Source organism: Corvus cornix, chromosome 9, assembly GCF_000738735.6.
Source record: "Corvus cornix cornix isolate S_Up_H32 chromosome 9, ASM73873v5, whole genome shotgun sequence".
In the NCBI taxonomy this organism is placed as follows: domain Eukaryota; kingdom Metazoa; phylum Chordata; class Aves; order Passeriformes; family Corvidae; genus Corvus; species Corvus cornix.
The window spans coordinates 12,076,447-12,097,204 of record NC_046339.1 but is presented as its reverse complement, the minus strand read 5'-3'; the positions used below and the strand labels follow the sequence as shown (position 1 = coordinate 12,097,204).

The window sequence follows — 20,758 nt, the reverse complement described above, 5'->3', positions numbered from 1 at the left end:
CTCCTGCAAGTCCATTCTGTAGCAGAGAAGCAGTCAGCTGAATTGGTTTACTTTTGAAATAGGCTGAGGGCAGAGTTATGCATTTATACAATGCTAATCTTAATAAACTAGTAAATATAAGTGCTTGGATAGAATTCCAATAGAGGAGTCTGCAGTTCTGGGGTAACTGTCTACAGTTTCATGAGCACCATGTGACTTTGTGTGTGGAACAACAATTCATTCTCACAATTCAAGGAGCAGATGTTACCCAGCTTTAGGGAAGTTCTTGCCTCTATGAAATGCACAAGCTCGGTATCCACATTTGTAGGGTTTTGTCTGACACTTAGATCAAACTATTGGTGATTCACACTTGTAAATTACAGTACATTCTGTTTTGAGGAAGTTTATCAACATGCCAAACAGAAAATCATCTGATTTCAGGTCAGACCACTTATTGCAGAAGCAAATTTAGGGGTAGACAAAAAGTGACCTGTTGCTCTATGTCTTCTGATACTGTGTTTTTCCAAGGACAAGTAAACCACAGATTAAAAGCATTCAGTTTGCTAGCAAATTACTTCTGTAGCTGGTTGAATTACCCAAGTTCTTTTATATACTGCTCCCATGTCACAAAAGGGACTTTAGCAAAAGTGCTACGCTCTTATTACAAGGTACTGCTTAAGTTTAAATACACATATTGCTTACACTGGATTCTAGAAAGATGATGTGCTCTTTGGTACCTCTAATGCAGACCTGAAGTTACAAATATGCAATTCTTCCAGCACCTGTTAAACACTGATTAAAAATCAAATTAAATCAATGAAGAATAACTGTAACTAAACCCTTGTTTCCATCTTAGAACAGTAAAATTCACAGGCCTAGGGGCCATGAATGGTTATTCTATTTCCCATTTACCCCATGTTTACCTAAAAGATAAGCTGGTTCATACATCAACTCATTATACCTCTTGATCTGGTCATGAATATTCCCACAATCCTCCCTCCGTATCCCATAAAACTTCACTGACAGAATGAGGAAATTCTTTATTCAGATGTCTTGAGATCCTCATTCATGCTCAGTCTCTCCTTATCTCCATATGAAATGATAGTGCTACCCGCTCATTTTTTTTTCATTAATCCTGTGATCCTAAATCTAAAAGGCTCAAACCCAGACTAATTGAACTGTAATGAGGATTTGGATACACTGTGAATGCAGAAAGACGCAGGCACAGAAAAAGTCTGCTTTTCCTAATATCATAAGCTGGTCAGAAGGGAACCCCCTGAAATATTCAGTCTTACAAGGAGGGTTTGCTTTCTGATTGCTGCCTGACATAACCAAGCTTAGCTACCAATGAACAGTGCTAAAATGAAACAGCTGACCAAGTTATCAAGCAAATCTCCGAAGGTAAGGCCAAATAATCTAAAATAATATTAAACACAAATTACAAAAGCAAAGTACATTACTGATTTATTTCAAACACACTCCTAGAGGCAAGAAAAGGTTTTCTTGTATTTTCCAGCTGCATTAACTGGTTTAATAAGAGACGTGGCCTTTGTCCACAAAACCTGTCTTGCTTATGGTTCTGAAGTTAAATTTATTTTGAGACATTCAAATACATATTTACATCTATAAAACCAATAGTTTTAGCACAGAATTTTAAAGGTGTTCACGTCTATCTGTGCCAGAACAGGAATAAAACCACACGAGTACTTTGAGCAAATCAAAAAGCTTTCCCTTCCCATTTACAAATGTGCACATATGATATCAAATTTCAACTGCAGCCACAAAACAAATTCTAAAATCTTTCTGGACAGAGATCCATTTTATTTTGTACTTTGATGACACTTACAGCATGAAACGACCACGAAAAAAATGTGTTAATAGCTTATTATAAATCCTCCTGTTCTACATTAAAGTGATTTCCATCTCCAACTAATGTTTACATGGCTTTGATATTTGAAAGCTCATGGTTGTTACTCCTTTTGCTCTGGATTGTGTTTAGACTTGAGTTCTCCCCTTCCTATTTTTTTTTTTTCATCTTCCTTCCTTTCTTAATTCCTTCCTTGCCGATAAACATTCTCACTGCTTGCTGTGCTACTTCTATGTTATGGTTAGTTAACCACAGAGGCAGAAATTTGGAATTTAGTGCTGTGAATGCATCATCTTTCCTCTAGTAAAAAGGAAAGCCCTGTCAGTCAGAATCCATCACAATGCCCAGAAACACACAATTAAAAACTAGTGATGTCAATCCGAAGTTTTCTATTGAAAGATGATTTTTACCTTAGGGCTACCTAAGACACAAACTCCATAGTTGTATACAACCCCTGTGAACAGTCAGGTGGAGAAGAGGGGAGGGGGGAATCATCTCTCTGGAGTTCAGCCTTTTGTGCCACATTCCTTGATTTTCTAAGGGCCATGCAAAAGTTTTACTTCTTGTTAAAATGGTGAGAGACAGCACACTCCCAGCCACTCCAAAAAATGCCTCAGAAAGCAGACTTCCCAGCCACAGTTACCTGCAGCAACACGCTTACTCATGCCTCGTGTAAACACTGCCATCATTCCCTGATCATTCCAAGGTCATGTCCTGCTGAATTTTAGAAAATCCTTTGAAACTACCTATCACATTTTTTGCCAGTTTCCTCTTGTTCACGTACCATATTTTCCTCTGGATAAGGCTGAGAGGAAAGCTGAAGTTTTAAGGGGGGGGGGGAAAAAAAAGGCAAAACCACCCAGGCTGCCCTTAAAGAGACAGAACATCATTTGTCAGCTGCAAAGACAGATTTATAAGTAGAGGGCCCCCTCTGTTCCTTTAAGGCTGCAAAACAGATGGGAAGTGAATGGACAGTCAAAGGGTCAAGAAAACACATGGGAGGTGCTGCTTGTATGCTGTATGTATGTTCCCAGCAAAAGAAAGAGGTCAAGATTGTAACTGCATGGCTGGGTGCTGGAAAGGCCTTTTCTTTAAGCTGTTACAAAGACAAACGCTGTTCTTCATCCTGCTGTCAAACTGCTATAAATATTGTTTGTCAAGAGAATTTCAGCAGTTACAAGTTTTTTTAAAAAAAGGCTGAGCAGGAGGATGAATCATGTGAATGATTCTTAAACAATTAGCTCATTAGTGTAATAAAAGCACTGCAGAATCCTGAAAACTTTAAATGGAATTTATAGTAGTTCATATAGTAAATCCATGAATCATTAAGAATATACAGCCTTTAAAATGCAAGCTTGCAGAACATAGCTGGCACGGTCATAAGTTACCAGTAGTTAAGACTGAAAGAAGATGCCAACTGATGCTACATTGTAGTAGCTGTCCTTTAATGTTATGTTTCTTATATGTGTTCCAATCTATCATGAGATTTGAATTTGCATCCAGTTTGATCTCCTTTTGCATGGCTGTAACAGGAGAAAACATCAAGAAACATAGTATCCTATGAAGGTACCGTTTTGTTTTCCATTTTGTAGGCAAATCCACCTCTAAAACAGGAACAGATCACTGCCAAATTGTATATTTAGCCTGATGCAGGAACATAATAAAATTAAGAGGTCATTTTAGACAGAAAAAACCCCCAAGTCATGGCTGCCATCACTGAAGTTACTTTGTTGCAAGTATTAATTATTAAGCCCTTCATTGCACACCTGAGCAAAGCTACCAGCTCCCTGTAGGAAACAATATTACCTTTACTTCACACGAAAGACAACCAGGCAGCAGCAGAAGACAGCTTGTCTGAAAACACTTCAGTCATTTTTGCAAGCTACTGAGCACTGGAACAATATTTTAGCATTACTAACAATCATCTTTAGCACCGGAAATGGGAATTGTGTATTGTGCTGTTGAAATAGTAGATCACTAATCAATGCCTTGATCTACAGCTGCTCCAGATTCACTGGCAAGAGCTCTCAGTTTAACAAAACAGTTTTGGCCACACATTTGCCCCCTCCTTGGTGGAACAGAACAGATGCTGGCTGTGCTTCTTGGGGCAGTCCCTGGGACTCCTCAGGCTGGTAAGCATGAAATCCTTCTGTCTCTGACAGAGCATTTCAGAACTGAGCGGCTGGGCTGAAGCAAAACGGACAATTATGTAGACTACTGACTTTATACAACAGACATTTCCATGAGCTATATTACACATCAGTCCTGCTCGTCTACAGAATGGAAACGAAGTATAACCAAACTGGGATGTGAGTTCACAAACTATTTCTACTCTGTCACTGAGGTTAGCCTAATGTACCAGTGATCATTACCCTGTATTAAGTTGCAAGTTTATGAGAGTCACAAGGTCTGCAATATCAAGGTAGGACTTGGGCATCTTTCAGTCCTCTGTCTCCATCTCAGATTTTTTAATTAAAACTGCTCTAATAACTCAGTCTTTCAACAGAACTTAGGTGTGTTGCTTACTGGACAGCTGGAAGGAGCTTAGTACCAGAACGACAAGGCAACCTTATAAAACAATCTCAGACCTTGAATCAGACTTACAGATACAGGAAGACTGAACTTCTAATCAAAACTGTTAAACTAGAATGAATCAGAATGTGGTGATGCTCATTATTTTGTGTGGAAATAGTGAAAAGCATAGAAGCAAACCAGAAATACTACCCAATGATTCATCCAGTGATGTAACAAAAGATTAGCTTTTCCTTATTCAGAAAGGACATACACAGCTATGAAGATAAACTACTTATGTAAAGGCTACTGTAACCTTAATGCTATAACACTGTAAAGACTTTAATGTAAAAAATAATTGATATATGTTGTTTCTCCACCCAAAAAAAAGCATACTCAGATAATGAAGTAATATGCTGTCAGGACTACTTAAGTTAAAGTCTCTCTAGAACATGGCAGAAAATGAAATGGTGATTAGATGAATTTTTAGATCATAATAATTTTTAATAGTCAGAAACTTAAGTCACCATATCCTGAAGAAAAAACAAATGGTTCTATTATTTTTTCTTTGCTGTCATTCCTATGGGCAAAGTGAAGTCTGCTACAATTGACAATGTGCAACATACATGACAGTGACCTCTCCAGCCTTTGGAAATGGGAATGTTACGTTCCACAGCTCCACACTACTTTAGAACAAAAGCATATATTGGTCCATTTACAAGCCTGTAATTTATACCAATAGTAAACGTCTCCATGATAAGTAAATCTCTCCATGATAAGTACTTAAATTTTGATTAATACATACCCTCATAAGCAACCAGTACTAAAGAGAAAATAGCATCCAATCAGATGTTTTGATCCTTGCACAATTCAGAAAATTTTAGAAAAAAAATAAATTCAGCAGACAACACCACAATGACCCTCAAGTACAAGAGACATGGGTCTAGAGTAAGATTAATAGGCATTAAACATGTCATTATTCATGTAGCAGTTTATCACTATTTTTCAATGTCAACTTTAAGTGATAGGCTTCTTTTAGTCAGTGACAAATGTGGTGAACTTTGTAAGGATCCGTTTTAGGACCTGGACATCAGTGCCTAACTCTTCATCAATAACTAAGAAATCACAGCAGACAGGCTTTGGTCATCTGGGATTCTTAAGTTAAGTAAACCATCACTCCATCACAGGATGTCTACAAGTGATGTATGTTCCCCCTTGAGGATTACTTCCCTCTCTGAGAAGACGCAGCTTTCTAAAGCACTTTCTGCCATGACACTAAGCAGGAACTACATTATCTGCACTTTGACACACAGACCATCCTACACATTCTTCTGGTTTTAATTCATTAGTTTCATGCTGCTGCCCCAAAACTCAAGAGAAAAAAATAAAAAAGAACTTGAACATTTAACTAGTGTCTTTCATATCAAAGCACACTTGCTTGGGTCAATTTCTTAAATTATCTACATGGAATTAAAAACATGATAGTCGTGCAAAAACAATTAATTTGCGTTCTAACAGGAAGTTTGCAAATCTGTTGTGAGATATTGCTTTGGTTCAAAATCAGGGGAAACTGAAGACACAACTGTACAGACTGATTCCAAGCACACTGTCCCCAACTTCCTGCGTCACGGAGCACCAGGACCTCTACAGAGCTCAAAGGGAGCACAGGAGTCATGCTGCCACCAGCACACTGGTGACACCAGCACAAGCTTGAACTCATTAAGAAACAGACAGCCCACATTTTGTAACTGATTGAGACTGGGGCAGAAATAAATGTGCTCTCAATGACAAGCAGCCTCTGATAAGATACAGGCCATATTAATGTCCTCAGGGAAGCTGCTGGCAGGGGACTGTGAAGAGAGCAGCTACCCTGCACATGCTTAGCAGAAGTTGGAGATCTGTTTGGTGATTCCCAGAGGGAAATGGCAGCTCTGCTTCTGTCTGGGTAGAAGGCCACACCATCCCCTGGTGTAATATTCTGCCAGCTAAGGATGAGATGAGTGAGTGCTTCTCACTGCTATGACCAGGTGAAAGGAGAATGAGATGAAAGCAAGACTGCTGACACTTCTGGAATTTTCTTACAACTATGAAGTAACTGTATTTTTACTTAAGTGGCTTCTAAAACTCCAATATTTAGGCACTGTGAAAGAAATAAGAGCACAAAATAACCCCAATTCTTCAGATTCTAATAAAATTACTCTTCCATTTGCATGTCCTAAGATGCTTCCCTCTTTCCTCTGTATCTGTCTTTGGGCGGCAGGGGTGACATTTGGGCATTACCTTCAAATATCTTGAAAATGATACCTTTTTTCTGTATCTTGTAAACACTGAAAACCACACTGGTTCTGATTTAAGGACTTCTAACCACTGCCTTTTGAGCTGTTTCATCCGCCTCTAGTTTCTAGGGGAAAATTACCTATGATCTGCTTATTTGAGAGATCCTTCCCCCTACAGCTGAGCTTTGCCCCTATGAAACACTGTGACCTTTTAAAAAGAAGTTAAAGCTCATAATAGAAGAGCAAAGGGAAGCAAAGGCTTCAGAAAGCCAAGTCAAAGCCTGATTTTAAGGAGCACTTGTAATCAACAATGTCATGAATGATAGAGGTCAAATCAAAACACGATTGGCAGTCATCTCAAGGAACTGAAATTTAATTAGGCCACAGTAATGATCACAGTATAGGATTATTTTTACACAACATTTTTGTTCTGCAGCTAACAGCAATGAAAGAAAAAATGTAACCACGGAGCAAGTAATTACATGCAAAGTACTCTTCACAGACTTTATCCCCAACTTTGCATAAATGCATAACAAAAAAGGGGACTCACTTGGATTAAAACCAGTTTGTTACATAGAACAGACACAACAGAATCCACTCAGCTTAGCCAAATCACAGGAACTTCAGGTCCTGAGTCAGCAACTTACATATGAAGTGCCAACCTTAGCATTCTAACTCCATTAAACTGGCAAGTTTATTATATGCCTATATGATATTAAATCATTCATGCTCCCAGTTGGCAAATGGTTTACATTCAACAAGAGAAAAAGTAAATTAAAAATTTAATGCTGTGACTTCAAAGCAATGACTTTAGATATAAAACTTGAAAGTACTTTACTGTAACTCTGGTTTGTTTAGTTTTTATATGTTTTAGTCTTTACAAGAAAATAATTAAGTTCTGCAAACTATTACATTTCATAGCTTACAAACGTATGACAGAATTGAAACAAATGGCCCTAAGCTGTCTTTTCTTCATGTGAGGGCTTACTCCTCAAATGTTTCAAAAAGCTTTTGTGCAGAATAAAGCCTCAGCTAGCCCACGACACCTGTACAGGTGTCAACATTACTGACAAATGAACTTGGAGGCTGATCTATTCACATCCATAGCTAGCAGTTTCAGGATCAAGTTTCCACAGGCATTCCCACCTCCTGCCAATGACTCTCCCATGCACATGGTTTTACTTATAATTTGGTGAAGAACTGGGTTTTCTTCTCCAACTTGTGAGGACACAGGATATTGGATGAATAGTATGCTGACCTAGGAAAGATGCTTTGTATGTACCATATTTTGTTTATCCAGTGGCTTTGCAACATTCATAGTTTTGCTGTACAAAAAGAGTAGAAGAAGAAGAAATAGGACATGTGTATTTCTTTGGGTCTGCGAGATTTCCGTTCTAGTGAAGTGAATGGCAAAGCTCCAGCTGCCTGCCTGAAGCTTGGATTCACCTGAAGCATTCATCATCTATGTGCACCACCTAGCATGCTTTAGATGCTACTGCAATAGGGAGAGATGACACAGCTTTAGGATAAGACACTGGAATATCCACTTCCTTTCTGAAATGATTAAAGGATTCAGTTCCTAACAGTTTTTTCTTAATAAAGTGTACTAAACTAGTATTTTCCATGCAGTTGCTAACCAGAAATGTGCAGCTGAGAAAAAAAAAAAAAAGACCATCCTTTACGATCTTCATAAATTACACACCATACAAAAAACCAAAACAATCCCCGAGAGGGAATCGAAAACAAGAGGGACAAGGACAGTCAAGTGCATATTCCCCCGAGAGGCGGAGGGGAGCCCCGGTACACGCGGTGCCGCCGCTCCGCCCCGCGCCCCCTCCGCGGCCGCTCAGCGCCACCGCGCGCTCGGCACCGGCGCCGCAGCTGCTGAGCTCCCCACCGCCGCGGCCGCGTGGAGGAAACTCAGCGCGGCGGCACATAAATGCTGGAAACACGGAGCTAGTTCTAGGACGCGTTTTACTGGGAACTCAACGTTTTAAACAACTACCATGTTACAAAGTAGTCTACAGAAAGGTAAGATTTATCCACGTGCTATCAGTTTTGCACTGAGTATTTCTGCTGAAATTACTAGTCTGGCATTTGTGTTAAAAATAAAACAGCAGAAAACACATTATTTATATTGAAATTGAATTCTTTCGCCTATGTATTATTTTTTTCCCAGAAAAAAAAATATTACCAAATACTGAAAAACATAATTAAAAAGACAGTTCTAGGGAAGCTGTGACTAATTGTATTTCATAAATAACCACCCAAGCCCCCATTTTAAAATACATTTAACATTTAAAACCTTCAGCAACTTCAGAGGCAGCCTGCATGAATGTTTAGTATCATTCACTTTGGAAAGTTAAACGCAAATACAGGACAAAACAGTATAAACTTGCAAATACTGCAAAAGATCACTGATAAAATTAAAGGATATATATTGACTCATCCATTTTCAAAGGTACTGTACAAATAAAGGGTAATAAAAAAGAGCAAGTGAAAAAGATTTGGGTAGAGCTGCACACACTTGTGTCTAACAAGGCTGCAGGAATTTGAAGGCACTGACTTGCCACCATTAGATTTTCCCTCCAGCCCGAAGCAGTGCCTTAAAGCCTGCAATACAAACAGGGCAGTCCTGCCAAGAGGCTTTTCTGTGAAATTTTCCTTTTAAAATATTGATGTTTACCATTGTACTGTTAGCTCCCTCTACCCCATTTCACTTCTTACAGAACACAGCGTATTTAAGACACTGATGTAGATAAGCAAATACTAAGTTGCGTGGAATATAAATTTCAAATCAAAGTATTTTGTCCTTCAGCAATGAGCACAATCGAGATGCAGGTGCCAAGTGGAAAGTAAATGTAATTCTTCCTGGTTTTGGGGAAGCTATCCAAGTAAAGGCTATGTTCCTCAAATGGCAGACAACTTTGGTGAAGAACTTCAATAAAAATAATGCCCCAGAGTTGTGAGGGAGGTTGTGAACAACTGCATTAAAACAGGTTCCTACCAATTGCTGAATAAGCCTGCAGTACCCAGTTAGACATGAGAGAGACAAGAGACAGATAGCAAATTACTCTTGTTTCTGAATCCTCATAATAAGAAACCAATAAACACATCTCAACTGTACCTACAGTTTAAAAACATGACAAGAAAATGAAAATATCACAGCTGTTACTTTTCACACAAGAACTTGGAGTTGTTGCAGATAGACCACTGCAGCATCAGCTCACTGTTCAGTAACAGGCAAAGAAGGAAACAGACTACAAGAAATTACTGTAAAAAGACCAGAATAAAACTCGGAAAGCATCATAACACAAGTGTATAAATCCATAATATAGACAGTTTCCAAATAATTTGTGCAAAGTCTGCTCTTTTACCTCAAAAAGGGTTTAGTGGAACTAAGAAAGAGGAAAAGAGTGGCAAGGCTGATTGAAACTAGGAAACAATGTCCACGCAAAGAACAACTAGACCATGAGAACTTTTCAAGTCAGAAAAAAGAACATCAAGTGCAGGTAGCATACACATCTATGAAGTCATGAATGGCAAAAAAAATGAATAGAAAAAGATTACTGAATGTTTTTCACAGTGCAAGAACTAAGGAGAACCAAATGAAACTGGCAGGTGGCTCAGAAACAAACAAAAGGAAGTACTTTTTCTCACAATGTGTAGTTGAACCCTGGAACTAATTGCCACAGGATGTTGCAGATGCCAAAGTTTACATGAGTTCAAAAAGCAATTAGAGAAATTCACAGGAGGAAAAAAAAGTCCATGAATGCCTATTAATCACAAAGATATTACCTCAGGATTAGGAAATCTTGGAACTACAAACCACGGCTCTGAGAGCATAACAGGCAAGCCCTACTGTATTCTTATGTTGTTCCCACGCCTGCTCACTGCCAGGGTCAGGACACTGGGATACATCAACCACAGGTGTATCTCTCAGTAGAAGTATTCTTACAGATTGATTGCATTTTAGAACATTTTTAAAGTCAATTTTGCCAATTCAGCTGTTCATATTCTCCTCTATCCCTTTTTGTACCTTACAATCCTTTCTTCCAAAAGGACTCTAATCCTAGGGCTTCTTTATTTCCATAAATTTAGTAACCATTCACTGGTACTAGTATCATGATAATACTTACGTTAAGGAGTACATTTACATTACATTTAAAGCACATTTTTGAAGAAAAAGGAACCTTCAGTACATTAAAAAAATTAGTAATTTGTTTAAAAGATCTGTTTACAGTCTTTACCTAGAAGAAAACTTGAGATATGAACACTGAGAAGCAGCAAGATTCAGGGCATAAATGTCAAGGAATATTCTTATATAGGATTAAAATACTATTCAAGGCTATAGAACACAGACAACAAAACCTGCTCAAGTGAGTTTTACTTTCTCATTGTGTGAGCTCTCATAATGAGACTGGGTCACCCATGTTACCAACAGCCATTAACCAGTATCCTGAATAAACAATAAAACACTTTCAGTGCTTCAGCACTTGAAGACTGATGTAACAGTAGTGAGACAGTGTTCCCATATCATCAGCATCAAGAGGAGGCATCCCAACCTCAGGTCTATAAATAGTTTACATTTGCAAATAGAGTTTCTAATCAGGAAGTGAATCCCAGCCCCCTATTTACAAATTTAGACTGGAAATTAGAAGACTATTTGTAACCACCAGAAGAATGACATCCTGGAACACATTTTCAGTGTCAATAGTGAGCCCCAACAAGTAACTGATTTGAAGAGGGAGCTCAAGATATTCGAATCAGCTGGGTTATATAAACACAGCTGCATGGAATAGAGATACTGGACTTCGTGTTTCAGGAAATCGCTTCCCTTCCTAATTAAAATACCAATAGGTTATGAACAAGGAGTCACAGGAGTGTCGCAGGAGTCAGGATTTTTTCCTTTAGTAGAGTCCTGAATTTTACTAAGTGCTACAAGAAGGAAATTATAGCCATCTGAGAGTTCAATGCTCTATGCTATCAAAATCTGTCTCAGAAGTATAAAAAAAACCTTCTGCACCATAGAAAAGCATTCTATTCACCAAGGGAAAGGCAAAGAAACCCCCTTTTCCTGTCATATTCCCATAAAAATCACTGCCACTTAGCAAAAAAAGCATGCAGAAAGAACTCAGCTGATCTGAGTACGGAGCTAAGCAGTGGTAGTTTTAAAACCTTCCCACAGGTACAATAAAGCAGAACATGTCATCATACATTGTTTTGTACTGAGTAACAATTATTTCCTTAGAATAATGCATGTGGGATCTGTGACCTCCTGAATTTAAAGAAATACAGTGCAGTGACATGTTTTTGCTATATAGTAATTTATGAAATGCAAACTACATACTTGAAGCATTTATACCAATGCACTGACACCTCAGGTTATGAACACACACAGGCTGCTCCTACAGGTCTAGTCTTAGTTCACAAAATAACAACCTCAGTTGTCACTGCTTTGAAATGGGAGCCTATTACTGAGGCTGGGGAGAAGCAAAGTTGACAATGCAAAAATTCTAAGTCAATTTCAGTGCAAAATAAAGACACGCTAATTTAAACATCATGGGCATTAAGGGTTCTTTTATTTTGTTTTGAAACATGGAATACTTGAGGATAAATCAAAATTGCCGAGGTTCCCTATATACCAGTGTTTGCTCAGGAAAAAAGCCCAAAAAATCATCATCCAGCATCAAAGCAATAAAGCAAGCAGCACTGCTTGAAAAGGAGAATTTTCTCAATAAAAGTCTGCATCCTACTATGCAGCTACCACTTATTTGACCTCAACATATACAGAGAAGAGGAGAACCCCTTACGTTGTAAAACATGTTCTACCTACTCCGAAAGAATGTTTACATGAAGGTTGATACAGGGTTTGAAAAGCAACACAAGATGTTTAGAGAGAATTACGTACCTATCATGAAAATTATACAGTCATAGCACCTGTTTCAGAGACCAGTCAAGAAAACCCAGGCAATTTGCCCTAGATCACTAGAACTCCTACTCACAATTCCAAAATATTACATTTTCTAAAGGACAACAAATACAATACTGGGATTTTGATAACAAGACTCCAATAAGACAGTATTTTCAGTGTAACCAAACCAGCACTATTAAAAAAAAAATCCTTAGATTTTGAGTTTATTATAAGCAAAACATTTATGTTACGTTTTGGATGTAAAAAATGGAAAATATGATTCACAGTTCGGAAACTAACAGCTACTGCAGGCTTCTCTGTCCCACTGAACCCTGAATATCAGAACTTTGCTAATTAAAAGAAGAAACACTGATCACAATATTAATTTATTCTGAATTAAATATCCTAAGTCATATTTAAGACAAAAATTAGTTTCTACATCAAACACAAAATAGAGGTCTAAGAAGAATGGTCACCTGTGATGTGAACATGCAGTATTAATATAACTACAGGAACTTCATCTACCACTAGCTTTTTTTCTTTTCCCTTTTGCACAACATTGTTTTTTCCCCTCCCAGACCAGGTGCACAGCTGGGGTTTAAGTGGAAGTCTCACAGAACAGCAGAATGCTGCCAAAAAGACAACTGTACGTGTACAAGACAAGGCCATCAGCTAAAAGTCAGTCTAAACCCTACTCGATGTGCAGGTAGACAACAGGAGACAGCCTCATCCTGGACTGTCACCTTAAAAACTTTCACTGCTTAAAATCTTATTATATTAATTATAAAACCCTTCAGCACTTTTTGAGTGACCCAAAGCATTAAACTACTGTAAACCCTCTGGAAGGAGGATCTCCCTTTAAAATCTTACTCTGTTTTAACCACGCTTTTTCAATATACTGGTGCCATATATTTATATCAGTGAAATTACATCCAGTGTAAATGATATCATTTACACTATACTACCCATGTCCACCTTTGAATCCGTAAGATCTGACCGTATTTAAGAAAACTTCTATAGGATATTAAATAAATGCCAACACATGAACAACCCACATCACACTGAATATTCTCAAGGACAGTAGTCAGAATTTGCTTCATTTCAAGCTCATTCCAAAACACTGTAGAGTGGGTACTTACTGAGATCCTCTGCAAGCTGGACTCTCTTGCCAGTTAGGAGCATCACCTTTTTTTCATTGTCCTCAGCAAAATCTTCAAGCACTTCCTTTACATTCTTCTCCAAACGCCTTACTGTAAAAAACCAAAACAACAAAGCAACCAAAAAAAAGTGAGGGGCAACACTTTTGCAGCTCCAATGACCTAAGGACAAAATTTTGGGAAGGCCTGTTAGAGATGCAGTATGTTGCCATACTTACTAATCTGATAGGAGAAAAGGCAAACTTCTGAACACAGAAGCCCCTTCTTTGGGCCATTAAGAAAGGACATCCTTTGACAAAGATTTTTAAATTTCCAAGAGTATTTTCTCTCTCAGCAAAATTATTATTGGATGAGTTTTCTAGAAGGAGACAATTTTTTGTTTCAAACCCTTCCACTGACTGTGAGCCTTACCTTCAGTGTTAGCGAGCTGCTGCCTCAGTGTATTTGCTGTAATCGCCAGCATTCGCTGTATTCGCCAGAAGAGGACAATGTCATTACATTCGAGCTGGAATGACAGAACTTGTGGTGTCAGACCTCTGATGTCCAGTGAACATCCTACACACACAAGAATCTCTTGACACTTTTAGCTGCAACTGTAACATCATGTATATATATCCAGATCTTGCACAAAAATCCCATAGAATTACTGGTGTAGGTAACAAGGAAACACATCAAAAATACTTCACAAGAACCACATCACCCTTATTTAATGAACTGCAACACCTTCACATCTTGCTATTTTCAACAGAAAGAGCTGTATCATGGGAAACCATGGAAAAACAATTTGCACACACTTTATGCAGGCTAGGGAGTGTAACCTGATGCTCACTGTTCGAAGCAAATACACTGAGAGACAACAGCTGAGCTCCAGGCTGTGCCTCCCTGCATGACAAATGCTTCTGAAGACAGGGCTGGGCCAAGGGCTGTATTCGATAACAACAGAAGAGACAGTTTCTACACCTGCAAGAGGGAGGCATTGCAGGAGGGAGCATTAAGTTCACATTAGGACACCCTAAAAAAGACAGTAACGTGAATAGGAGTTTAAGTGTCATGAAGAGGCAGCTCTCCATGCTGTGATCTCATTCTCTCTTATCTCTTACAGGCAAAGGTATTTCTAAAGTAACAAAAGATTTCTGGCTTCATGGCTCAACAAAAGACAAACAAAGTGAAGAGGTCTACCTTTCCAGTAATTTCTCTTTGATTTACAATATAATGGTAATAAAATGGTGTATTCTTTCTGTGACCTGATGCATACTGTCATTTGTTGCACAAGCTTGGGTTTACAAAACTGGGAAGCCATTTATAAAGACTTGTTTGGAAACTCCATAGCTGTTCATTTTTTTCCCCATTGATCACACATGGTTCCAAGCATTAACTCTAAACACTTACTGACCATACTTTTCCTATAAATCCATAAGGATGTTTGCTGAATATTTTGTATCAGTAAAACAAATAACTATTAATGGAAAAGCAGGAGAAATGGATATCAACAACATATCAACAGCTGTACACTACTGCTTTTAACCGTGCATTTTCATTACACATCAATTAGAAACAGACGTTTAGGTCATGGCTGATACCTAGTGGCCATTTTACATAATTGCCACCAGGATGGCATTTTATCCATTACAAGCCTGATGTAAAATGTAACTGAGATCACCAGCTATCTGGTCAGGCTACTTTGAAGTATTTTTAGATTTTTTTTCAACTGAAATACAAATATTAAGGCAAAGCACCAGTGTAGATGAAAAACATCTGTTCTTCAGTTTACCTCTGAGTCCACAAAATGCCTCTGATAATAATAGAAACCTCTTCGACATAGATTGCAATGGTTCAAAGCAGACTTCAGGAAGTATCTTCTATAAATTTGGTGCCATGTGTCTTTAATCTAGGAAAAGAGTATTTAAATTTGACTAAATAAATAAATACATCCACTCACTATCGTGCTTAGATTAATGACTGCATTTAATTTTAAAATGTAACTCCAAATTCCACTATTGATATCACGTACCATGTGTTTAAATATTTCTCAGAAATTTGTCTGCAACTGGGATATGATTAATGTTAGTTACACTTGGCAAACACTACAGATGACTGTCAATTTAAAAACCTACTCTTCTATGCACATAACTGAATGCTTAAAAATACTGTCTGCAGCCAAAACACGTTTAAATTATATACTACAAAACAATCTTTACATTAACACTGAGAACACATTTTTGAGTTGTACACATTAATTTACCAATTAAACCAGATTAAAGCTTAGAGAAATATTTAATAGGTCTTACGCAAACAAACATTTATAACTTTTCTTGATTAGGCTTATTATGTTTCAATTCTTCAAAATTAAATATATGCATTGAGATGCCTCTCTGGAAAACCCATAAAACATAATTAAGAAAATCAGTTGCTTAGCTAGAAAAAAAACCTCAATTTGCACTCAGCCTCCTCATGCAGAGGATGTGGATCACTAATATGAACTTTATAAAATATGCTAAGTGCTGTATAGGAAAGGAGTAGCAGATATTTAAATAACTCTTCTACCTAGAAGAAGTGCATGTATTAATGTTGAAAAGGTAGCCAAAGTTACTGCAGAAAATAAATCACTGCTAAAGGAAATCTACATCTATTACTTACTAATGTCTGAATTCTCATTTATTTAAAATCTTACATTTGATTAGATAAGGGGTCTAATTACCCTTAAGAGTCTTTCACTGCAATGAGATATGTCATTTTCCAGAACATTTCAAAAGTACAATACACTTGGGACACTAAAAAAATCCTGCCTTTTTCCAAGTATTTAAAAAAAAATTCCTCTCTCTTCATTGTACTAATGAACTTCAAACTTCACATACAACTACACTGAAAGCTTTAGGATGTACAATATGTTTTTACTGTTTCTTGCTCACAAAGGCCTTGATTACATCTGAACAATAATTTCTAACAAGCTTTGTTATAATGTAGGCAAGAAAATCTGCTCAGCAGATTCTGATTCCAGTCAAAACTGACAGATTCCAAAGTGCTGTACAGCCTTTGTCTGCCAGCCAACAGAAGTGCGTGAATTGCGTGCAAGCAGTCATTTAGTGATTCGTTTGGAAACATCTGCATTACAAACTCAGTATGCAGATGGAGTCTCTTGTTTGCTATCTAGAAAACATTCAAGTGTTCACAGGGAGCCTCCATGTGTCTTGTTACAATTCTGCATCTCACCAGACATGGATCCACTGCTACTCCTCTTGCTTCCAGGTTCTTTCTGACAGTCGTCACCTCATCATTTGCCAGATAAGCTGGATGATCTTCATTGCACTTGATTAATTTCTCAAGTTCATTTTTTGTTTCATTACGAATATTCTAGGACAGGAATGATTAGTTGGTATTTATTATTAGAGACTCAGATCATCAGCACCTCCTCAATAAACACTTCATTTGCTTAATAAGCCAGGGCAGAAAAAGCCTCTGACACTATTACCTATCACTTTTAAGTTACTTCAAAAGGAATTTGTGCAAAGACACATCAACAAATACAGCATGTTTAATGGATAATTCACTGTTAATTTAATTTTTTTCCTGCTTCATTATATACAGCAATGTAGAACAAGAATAAAAGGGTGGGAAAAAAAATCATAGCTTTCCCCTCCATGAATATCTGCTAGATGGGTTCACATTCACATATCACCTGTGACACTGATGAAAATTGTAATTTTTGCCTGTTAGCTAGCAGGAACTCTCCACGGATTCATACCTTTAAGCTGCTGTTCATAGAAGTTAATTAATATAGGTTGAAATCACTATCTTGCTCCCACACCTGGCTGCAAACAGCTGCCTGTAAAACTCCCTTCCCTGAAACAATTATTTCCTACTCTACCCTTTTAAACTCTGCTTACTTCTTTAAAGTATGAATCAGTTTGACAAGTATCTAGAAAAAGTAATATAAAAAGCCCATCATCTCTGGGCATTGAATGAAAGGTGCTATTAAAATTCAAAAAGAAACTTCCAAAAGCTATGAGCAACTGAGAGGAGATGTTATGGTGAATATGGACAATCAGAAGATATAACTATGATTACAATGCTAGTGATAATGCTATCACACGCTAATTAAATCCAAACAGAGCATGACAGGAAACTGAATGTGACTTCTGTTTAGAAGGCAGGCATGAAACGTATAGAAGAGAATAGCCCAGTTTCCACCTGCTTTCACTGAATTCTTTCTACTGCAAGAACTTTAATACACAGATCAACGGCATAATAGCAAAGATGTAATTCAGCTGAAAAATGGAAAACAGTTTACAAGTCACTTTGTAGATGCAGCAGGGAAGAAGTATATGAAATTCTCTGTAGTATTTAAAACAATGATGAGATTTTTTTTTTTGTAGTCATCTAAATAGTGTGAAGAGAATTGGTAGTTTTGAAAAGGTACTGAGTAATAATCAAAGTTTTCTAAAGGTAGTGGACTATAAATTCTTTATAATTTTCTTCCTTTTACCTGTTCTTTGGTGCGGCCTACCCAGTACAACCATCTTTTTTTCCAGTCTGGACCCACCATATCTTCAATAACAGATTCAGCTGAAAAAGGAGGTATGATATTAACTATCAAACAAAATATATGCCACCAGCCAAATTTATACTTTCAAAATTAAGTACATGAACAAGAATGAACATTTTATGTTGGAGAACATAAAATACGCCACACTGAGTCAAGTCAGGTGTCTTACTTAAAGCAATGGCTGATGTATTTTACTAAAATTTAAGAATTACTTCCAACCAGTAGATACTTCAAGAAGTATATAAAAAACACAACATCCCTCTAACGAGACCACCCTCCTGGTTTCAAATCATGCATTTAAAAAACCCCAAATCTTACCTTGCTGCAACTTGCATCAAAACTGATTATGCTAGAAACCATAAAAAGACCAACTATTTTCCCTGAATTTACCCTGTTCTCCTACACATGGATTTATACAATTTTTTGCCTCTATAGATCTCTATTGTCTATCTTTCAGTTGCCTCATTGCAAGAGCACAAGAGCTTTTGAGGCTGTATTCTGATGAGTATTTCTATCAGTATCAGTACTACTTCAAACACCACTGTGTCAGTTGGGCTGATACTAAGGCTACACTTCAGTGAAGTCAACTAGGTCCACACTGGCCTAGACTAAAAAGGGAAGAGTGGAATACATGACACCACTCACTGTCTTTGAGCCGACTTTGGAGCGTCTCTTCCATAAAATGAATGGCTGCATCCCACTGCTGTTTATCAGATATTGACCGGTCTTCTAAAGCATTGTGCTGGATCACCCGCTGCAATACAGAATGCCACTTTAGCACGCAGTAAAAGAATTTATCCAGGATTTAGTAAAAAACCCATTTCTAGTATTCTTTTCATTTTTCAATGTCTGCTGGAACAGATTATATTGGGCACACACAACATATTCAAGAGGCACCTCTCAAAGCACTGCCAAAATTATTTTCGTGTGCCTCTAACTCTTTTTCTACAGTCTAGCATAAATAATGTAAAACTAAAGAAAAAGATATGAAATCCCTCTGGATTACAGAATCTATAAAGATGGTAATGAAATGATGTTATTTTATGTGGCTAGACTGAACAGAACAAATAAGCTGATGCTAAACAATTCTCACCAGGCTGCCCTTGTGCAGCCAGTGGGTTATGGAGGACTTTCCTGAACCAACCAAAAAAGTTTTATTAGATACTATTTAGGGCAGTAACTAATAAAAGATAATAATGAAATGAATTGAGAAACACTGAATTAAAACATTATATAGAAAAGGTGAGATGGATACAAAAATAATCATCTTAGGATTACAGCGAAAGAATGCAAGAATACTGATTATTCAACTGTAATAAAAACATTTCAAGGCAAAAAAACCCACTACATTATACCAGGCTATCCTCTGCTCTCTCATTCCATCTATGTCGTTTAATAGTTTCTTCTCTGACAGCTTGTTTCAGCTTATCAAAGATATCATCATGCTCTTTTCCTTTTTTTTCTGTCATGAAACGGGAAAATTCTTCTTGTAAAGTCTCCCATGCCACCTGGAAAGTTAGCAAACAATTCCTCCTGAAATGGACCATTACACCATGTACCAGCTGATAAATGCACATTTTTAACAATTCTTGCCAGTATGAAAATTTGGAGACTTTCCAAAAAAACCATGCAAGCATAAGAGTAAGTCACTGACTTTTCTTTTGCTGTATCCATTACTAATAAAAGCAACACTAAACTCTGCTTCACTGTATTGTAGCAAGCGGAATTCTGTTAAACTTGCATAAATCTATTAAATGTGAATATACCTACTTGAGGGGTTTGTTAACCTTGCAAAAGTAGGTTTGGGTTTTTTCTTTAATAGGCAAAATTCACCAGAAGAGAAAAATACAGTGTTTCTGCTTTGTCTGCTTCTGAACATCAAGATCTTGCCAGCTTTTTCTGACATGTAAGCTGTTAAAGAACTGCAGTCAGCCATTCAAACATCACCTTACCTCTCTGGAGTTATGCTTTCATTTTGAATTTTAACTAAGTTTTTAATTTTTTTTTTTTAATTTAAATAACTAAATTCTCACCTCTACTGCTTTATTAGGCAGTTGCTTGTCAGTCCACTGCTTCAGCTTGATGTCCACAGTGGTGTTAAACGTCCCTGAGTTTGCAGTCTGTGCTGCTGGCAGGTATATGTTCTCAATCACATGAGTAGATACCCTTTCCCATAAAGTTTTCTCAAGCATCTCCTCCCTAAAATGAGAGTTGTAACATGTGATGGTTTCCAGTACACAAGTTACTAATAGGTGTGCATTCAACTTGTTAGGAACACAGAAAACAAGACTACAGATCGCAGGAATACAATACATTGTGCAAGAAAAACAGTTTACGTGTATTTGAGAATTTTGTTTACTAGAACTCTACTTTAAAGGCAGACTTCTCCTAGTAAATTATGAAAAAAATAGAAAATTACCATACCAGTGCTTTGGTGTGACCTGAGTCAAACTTATGACTTCATCAAGAATCTCATTCTTTGCTTTCTCAAACAGTTCATTCTGTGCAAAA

General features: G+C 37.4%; 1 protein-coding gene across 1 annotated transcript in view; it reads right to left on the bottom strand.

Annotated features, from left to right (window-relative positions):
* Window positions 1-20,758, bottom strand: part of OPA1 (OPA1 mitochondrial dynamin like GTPase) — a 50,772-nt gene that overhangs the window by 5,432 nt on the left and 24,582 nt on the right. The window contains 9 exon segments of the mRNA XM_010406175.3: window positions 13,687-13,797; window positions 14,116-14,209; window positions 15,476-15,592; window positions 16,915-17,055; window positions 18,188-18,267; window positions 18,893-19,001; window positions 19,603-19,755; window positions 20,281-20,446; window positions 20,672-20,748. Of these exon segments, the coding sequence (XP_010404477.2) occupies window positions 13,687-13,797; window positions 14,116-14,209; window positions 15,476-15,592; window positions 16,915-17,055; window positions 18,188-18,267; window positions 18,893-19,001; window positions 19,603-19,755; window positions 20,281-20,446; window positions 20,672-20,748 (1,048 nt within the window).